This window comes from Chanodichthys erythropterus, chromosome 13, assembly GCF_024489055.1.
Source record: "Chanodichthys erythropterus isolate Z2021 chromosome 13, ASM2448905v1, whole genome shotgun sequence".
Classification (NCBI taxonomy): domain Eukaryota; kingdom Metazoa; phylum Chordata; class Actinopteri; order Cypriniformes; family Xenocyprididae; genus Chanodichthys; species Chanodichthys erythropterus.
Genome location: NC_090233.1, coordinates 54,110,030 through 54,117,916, shown reverse-complemented (window position 1 = coordinate 54,117,916; position 7,887 = coordinate 54,110,030). Strand labels below are relative to the sequence as shown.

The following is a 7,887-nucleotide window of genomic DNA, read 5'->3' as shown; positions in this document are numbered from 1 at the left end:
ATCATGGTTTCATCGAGCAGTTACAGGAAGTCATATTTACAGGAGGACGTTCCTAACACGCCTGTGACTGTACAATCAGAAGCAGAGATGTGTGTGTGTGTGTGTGTGTGAGTGTTGTCGAGGTAATTTCCTCCTCGCTAGAGTTCACGGTTCACAGATCTTCCGCGGATCGGAGTGTGTAAAGACAGCGGCTGTTGCCTAGGCGATGCGGGGAGTTTCACCTGAAATAGCAGCGCGTGCGTGCGGCGCGATCACGGTCATTGCGCGCGCGCGCGTGTGTGGATCTAATGGCTCTCTGTTTCATTCTCATCTTTTATTAAATGACTCTCAGGGCAGTATGGTAACACACACACACACACACACACACACACACACACACACACACACACACACACACACACACACACACACACACACACACATACACATACACATAAGAGGGGGTGTGTCCCTCCTACTCACATGTTGCAACCTTGATTACACACCCAGATCCTCCCAAAGCAAATATTTCAAGACAACACTAATCTATCTTTCTTTCTTTCTTTCTTTCTTTCTTTCTTTCTTTCTTTCTTTCTTTCTTTCTTTCTTTCTTTCTTTCTTTCTCTTTCTTTTTCTGTAGTTCCAGTGATAATGACTCGTGATCAGAATGTGTTCAAAAATCCACAGTTCCTCCCTGGAATTCTTCACACTTCCAGCTGCCAAACCACTGAATGATGTCAGACGTTACGCAGCGCACCAACACACCAATCTAGTGTCAACAAGCAGTCATTTCTTTGTAGGATTGCTATTTTAGAAATAAATAAATAAAAGCAACAACAGCATTACATAAGAGATTACTGCATAGAAAGTTTGGGTATTTTCACTAAAGGATTGTCCCTCTTTTGGGACGGCGTCTCGTCTGTGATGATGATGGTGAACGATGATGCTCGAGAACGGACGGAAGTCTTTGACCCAAACTGGCTTTTCCTGCTGGTGTGTGTGTGTGGGAAGCAAGGTGGGCGGAAGTAGAGAGAGTTAGTCATTCCCAAAAGACTGAGCATCCGCATAACTCACAGAAGAACACACACACACACACACACACACATCCGCAAACCTGGAGAACAAAACTTATTTTGCTCACTCAGAGCCTGAAGACATAACTTTGTAAAGTTTCAGCAAATATAAATATATAAGTGATGTTTAGAAGCCGCTCAACTCTTCAGCTCTCCGTTGAGGATTGTTTCTTTCGTTGGTGTTTTTTCAGAGTTTGTCATAGTTTTCAGCCATTTTATTTCCCCGAACACTAACACACTCGAACGACACCGGCTGACCTTCCCATCGGAGACACACAACCTGCTTAGACTGGTTAGGCCTATACAAGTTAGTCATCTAATTTTCTAACTTTTTTAAGTCAGTTACATAAAAACGTAGATTGTTCTCATTTGAATCTGAAAAACAAGACTAGCTGCTTGACTAGTTCAGACACAGAGACTGAGCGTGTGCCCCTGGTCAGTGTTTTCTGTAAATGCTCACATTAGTAGTACAGATTCCCCTTCAACTCTTCAGCTGTAACTTTTACTTTCACAATGACCCAGACAGCCTTTCCTTGTGCTTTACTGGAAGTGCTGCTCATCTTTATGGGAAAGCCTCAGAGTCGGAGGGTGGGCGGATGACTGGACGAAGGGATGTGAACACAACTGACTGATGGCTTTTGCTCAGACTGTATTGTCATTTCTCAAACGCCAGATTTATGTGTGAAGTGGTTTGTTAATCGTCAGATTCCCTTTTGATCAGTGTTAATTCTCGCTTACTTTGATGTCTGGAGTGTGTTAGAGACTACTGAATTCAGATACTCAAGAAAAGCACATTGTTGAAATGAGTTTTGACATGAGCAAGACAAGCGTTCAGAAACCTACTCTTCTTTATTGTTGATATAAAAGAAAACAAGGGAACAACGAACAACTCTATTATTTAGAAGCAAATAAACCAGCTTGTAACACAACGAGGCAAGTCGCCCCTTAGTCACACGAGTTTGACCACCAGTCGCTTTAGAAAAATGGTACATGAGTCTCCAGAACTGGCCGTCAAAATCGGACGCTGATCCACATCCAGACGCACCGTTCTGCTGAAACATATTCATATTCAAACTTGTTGGGATCAAAGCCGAGAACTGGCTTGATGAACGAGATAATCGTAAAACCGCCTTCTGTACACGCAAGGTAAACCCGTTCAACAATTGTTCAGTTTATGTATATATGACACGTGGTAAAGAAGTTTTTTTTGTTTTAAAACGAACGATGCAATCAGTCTTTAGAGTTGGATCAAAACACAGTTCCATGAAACAACAAAAAACACGATCGGAACGGGCTTACGGTTCAAATAGAGGTACACACATTACAAAACAAACCAAGGACCTTCACTTGATGCCAGTGGAAAAAAAAAAACGAATGTACCAACAGCAGGTGCGTCCGAAACACAAACCAGCGACACAGAAACGCTTGGAGCGAAGCTCAAATAAAACAACACCACACTGCTCAGTAAAAGCACTTCAATAAATAAAGCATTGGGAATGATAAAAAGTACACACACACTATTTCTAAACAAACAATTTTGTACAAAAATACATTACGTTTATGACATCAAAAACCTTATTCAAGTTTCAAAAAATAAATATCTTCTTGTTGCACAAGGTTATTTGACAGCTCTAGTACCTGTCTCAGGTATCCCTATGAATGGATATAGATATATAAATAAAATAATCTGCATCTCCACCGACTGTAAGAAAGGCAGCAATTCTGAGAAGCAGATGTACAGGATTCTCTAAGGCCTTCATCACCGCGATTCATCGAGTAATTCGATTCGACGTCTGTAGTAGAGCGCTGACTTCTGAGCGCTTCTTCATCTCTCAGAATCTCCATTTATTATTTTTTCATCTACTAAAAGCATAGTTGTAGTTATAGTTCAAACCATCATGCTATACACAGAGGATAAATATTACACATCATTTAATGTTTCTGATTTATGTGCAATTGTGTAGTTTCCAAAAAAACAATAACGTGTCAACAAGACACTAGTATTCCAACCAGTATTCTTCCTCTCCTCGGAAAACAACATAAATACAAGTTCTGTATAAATAAAATTAATTCATACAAAAAATAAAATACTAAAAAAAAAAAAGAAAAAGAAAAAGAAAAAAAAAATACTATTGATCAAAAGCCCTTTTGTTGTCGTTCTGAATTCAGGTCAGTTTTGACTCTTGACTTGGTGCATTTGGGCTGAATCAACATGTCGCAGTCAAGAGTAGCTTTTCCACACCGTTACTTTAGGTTAACACAGCATTAATACTCATTAGACAATGGCAAAAACACACGATCAACCCATTATTAGAATGCATCTCCCGATGGGAGATTACAGTGCAAAAGGTCTCGGAATGCTCAGAAATTTCCCAACTCGAAAACGGCAAAAGGTACCAGTTAAAGTTTTGCACAGTACCACAATCCTGTCTCTTTGCTTATAATGTTTTGATATTACGCAGTAATGTAATACTTCTTAAAAAGTCTTGGTTTGTATAAAAAAAAATTTTTTTTCCCTCATATTCACAAATTGCACAATATCAAACCAACCAACCAACAAACAAACAAACAAACAAACAAACAATATCCGGTAATGTTGTTATTGAGACACGGTGAGATTTCCACTTGAAACACAAGGTGTATAAAGGGATTTGTTCAATTCCACATGTGCACGTTTCTGTCGGGTGCTTTGGAAAATGTTTGCATATTGTTCAACAATTATATAAACACAAACCCTTAAAACATATAAAGTTCGTCCAGCGGTTGAACGAGACGCTGATTGTAAAGAAAAAATCCTTGGAGCAAAGTTTCCATCCTCTTGCAGAGAAAAGTCGCATTTACAAGTCGAAAAAAAGTCAAAGTATTCAAGTGCAGAATTCCGAGTTTTTGTTCCCTTTACGATCATCCCAACCGCAGTGCATTTGCATCCCTGTCACTTTGGCCTTTTTTCTCAGGCGTCCAAACAATGGTCAGAGAGCACACGTGCAGGAGGACATTCCTGAAGAGTCGGAGATCCAGACAGCGCCGCTCTCACACGGGTCTTCCCCGTCTCATTTCTTCACATCAGAGCAGAAGTAAGACGGGGCTGAGAGAGACAGAGAGTGCGGGCAGGAGATAAAGAGAAAGTCATAGCGTTTCAGCAGCTGGTGCTCTCCCCGCTTTTGGCCATGCTGGCTGAGCTGACGGCGATCTGGCAGCCGTTAGTGACGTGATTCATAACTTTCTGTTTGAGCTGAGCCACCTGCTCCCTCAGGATGCTGGCGGTGGAGGCCAGGTCCGAGTTCTGCGTCTTCAGCACCTTCACCTTCTCCTCCAGCCGCGAGATCCGCTCCAGCTTCCTCTTGCGGCACTTGGAGGCGGCGATGCGGTTCCGGAGCTTCTTGCGCTCCGCCTTGATCCTCTCCTGCGTCTCCAGGTCGATGGGCGAGAGTGAGGGGGGCGAGCTGGCCGGGTCCCCGCCGGGAGGGTGCGGGACCTCGGGCACCGTCTGCGGAGCGTCCAGGCCCCGTGTCTGCGGGTGGTGACCGGCGTGAACCGAGGCGTGGGCCGCGGACGTGTAGGCGATCTGCCCGCCGGGGTAGCTGGACGACAGCTGGTTGGGGTTGTAGCTGCTCAGGTTGGTGTAGATGGGCATGTCCGCGCCGGGCATGAGGTTCCTCTGGTAGGAGGACGGCGGCGGAGACATGGGAGCGCCGACCAGCTGGTTCTGCTTGTGCAGGTCGGCCAGAGCTTTGACGAAGCCGTCGGCAAATCCTTCCTGCTCGTTGGTGGCCTGGTTTCTGTACATGAAGGGATTAGCGGACGCGTTGGGAGCCGGGCTTGTAGTAACCAGTCCCTGGTTGGACTGGATAATCAGGTGCTCCAGATCCGGAGAGGACAGCTTGAGCAGGTTCATGTCCGGCGAGGACATCAGCGAGCTGTTGGGATTGCCGCTCATCGCCAGGCTGTTGGGACTGATGCTGCTGTTGTTCCCAGCTTGTCCCTGCAACAGTTTCAGGCTGGAGGCATTTCCCACGCTGTTGGAGAAATTATGCGGCATGTTGTTCTTCTTGCTCATTATCTTGTGGCCTTGGTATCGATCGTAATCTGGAATTTGCCCAAAGTTTGGAACGCTATCATCGTGATAGAAGGGCGTTTCCATCTTACCCGTCATTGAAACAGCAAGACAGATTCCTCACAAGACATAATACGGCTAGAGCTGTGGGTTTTCAGCCATCTGCTCGGCCCACGGTTGAAAAAATGAGAGTTGCTCAAAGTCAGTAAACCTACAAAAACGAAAGATGAGGGAAAATAAATCAATGGATATTGGAGTAAACAACCACTGTATAATTTCTAATGAAGCCAAGTTGATGTGAGCGTCATAGATCTCCACAGGGACACTGAACAACATTCAACAAACACCGTTTCAGTCGTTCACACAAACATAAATTATGATTAGTCTGTCATTAAAATGATGAAACCAGGAAGCTTCGTTACAGTTCGCCTTCTTCCCGTCACTGGTGACTTTCCTGGGCTTCATCCAAACACAGCTGAGCGCTTCTCTTACACTTTCTTATTCATTTCAGCACATGGTCTTTTAGAAAAATCCCCCGTCAAAATCCCAAAGCACACAAAATCGTCCCGTGAATAAACAGGCAGAAGCGTCACTTACTTGTGAGTAGGTCGATATATTGCGGAGAAAAGATCGATAAAGAAGGTTCCCACGACACAATCCACTGCGTCAAAGCTCCGATTAGTCACGGCGTAAAACAGCATCGAGCGCGGATCTGTTACCCACGCACCGCTCTGTGACACGCGATGAATCAAAGACAGCTCATGTACAGCGCGCGTCTCCACACTGCGCGTCCGCGTCCTCTCCGGAGCGCTGCGTTTCCTCGTCTGCTCGCTGTCAGAACGACTGTGGGACTTTCTGCTCGGCTGATTATTAATAACACACGCCCTTCTGTTCTCTTCAGTTCCTGAAACTAACATGACAGGCAGACGCGCCTCCTCCCGCTCGAAGCGTCGCGTTTATTGGCCAGTGGAGCGCCGCCGACTGTCGCAGCCCGTGCGCGCTTCGTTACAGGATCACGTGATTGCTATAGAATATGTGCTGTTTTATTCAAATAGGAGGTAAATGTAAATGTTCGGGTTAGGTTTAGATGCCAGCCAGAATGTCATCTGCTTAGCTCAGAAATGGATTCTCTAGTTAAGTGTTCTTCTTTCTTGAAAGAACACACGATCCTTCATCTGCTTAATATTCTGTTTTAACGTTTTCCTTCAAGTCAATTATATTCATCAATCAAATTTAAGGTACTTGCACTCTAAAAAGAGCTGGCTTAAAAACAGCCCAAGTTGGGTTGAAAAGGGACAAATCCAGCGATTGGCCTGTTTTATTTTACTCAACTATTGATTACAATTCTTAAAATGAACCCAAAGTATGTTGGAAATGAACATTTATTAATAAGTTTAATGAATGATAATTAAACAATAAACATTAAATTGCTTATTAATAAATGTTCATCTTTTGATTATTATTCTTTCCTCCAGTAATTGTGTCTGATTTTTAATTTCCAACCTATTTTGAGTTCATTTTAAGCCAGACATACAGTAATTTTTAATCAATAGTAGAGTTAAATAAAACTTAACCCAAACATTTAACCCAACTGCTGGGTTAAAACAATCCAATCGCTGGGTTTGTCCATTTTCAACCCAACTTAAGTTGTTTTAACCCAGCATTTAGCATTTTTAGGGTGTAGGCTACACATGTTGTGGAAAAGTAGGCACTGTAAATGTACACACACACACACACACACACACACACACACAGATAACACGACCTCCACACGTCTGTTTTTAGCGCTCTCTGTGCTCTCAGGTAAGTCGGTGGAGGTTACAGCGATCAGGCCGGTTCGCCTCCGGCTGCTGCAGGTCCAGATATAAGAGCTCGGCCGCGGGTCCGAAGGGAATCGGAGCCCGGAGCGCTGACATGTTTGGCCTGGTTCTGCTCTCCAGACTCCACTCTTCACTTCCAGTGTCGTTTCCCCGTCTGTATTCGTTATCCGGTCCAAAGGTGATCTGCTCCAGGGTACCAAACACACAACTGCATTTTTAATGACAATTGTTTAGGGCGTTTGTGTGTGTGTGTGTGTGTGTGTGTGTATGTGTGTGTGTGTGTGTGTGTGTGTAACAGCAGTTCGCTTCAAGGTCATCAGATTGAACCCAAACCTTTCCTGGATTCATTTAAAAAGGAACGATTGCACATGCATACATTCTCCAAGAGTTTTTATCTCATATCTGTGCGTTGTGTCGCAGTCAAACTGCAAACCTCCTCACAACACGTTTTCAATTCGTTTGGTTTCATTTGATTCATTTGGGCAATAATTTTTGCAGCCACTGCTCTGGGTTTTCAGCTCTAATGGAGAAAAATGTTTTTAGAAATGCTGTTTCACATTTCTGTGTGTGTTGCAAAATTAAGTCACCATAAAATGAGATATTGTTTGGCAGGATTAGAGCAAAAGGGAGGAACTGGTTAACCAAATCATGTGAGGACAAAATTTGGAACACAAATTTAGCATTTCAAAGGCACACACAAACTAATAAATTGGCTGTGAAGCCGTAATGAAATAATCTTTCGGCCCATTTACGTCTGATGTGAAAAGAGCTCTGAAACTTGCAGTTTGAGTCCATGTAAAATATCTCACCCTTCCTCCTACAGCTTTTCACCATCACGAATGTTTTGATGTTGTTGTCCACCTCAGAAAGGCTCAAATGAAAGCAGACGTTCTTGAATGGGCATAAAAAACACATTCAAATGCTGCAAATGAGCTTCTTTCCATCAGGGACACTAAACACA

The 7,887-nt window shown here is 43.6% G+C and overlaps 1 protein-coding gene across 1 annotated transcript; it reads right to left on the bottom strand.

Moving 5' to 3' along the window:
- Positions 1-345: 345 nt before the first annotated feature.
- Positions 346-6,365, bottom strand: june (JunE proto-oncogene, AP-1 transcription factor subunit). The gene is made up of 2 exons (XM_067407684.1): positions 5,704-6,365; positions 346-5,317 (listed from the first exon to the last, which is right to left on the bottom strand). Exon 2 carries the CDS (start codon positions 5,203-5,205, stop codon positions 4,189-4,191), a length of 1,017 nt encoding a protein of 338 aa, XP_067263785.1. The 5' UTR covers positions 5,206-5,317; positions 5,704-6,365; the 3' UTR covers positions 346-4,188.
- Between the last annotated feature and the right edge of the window lie 1,522 nt (positions 6,366-7,887).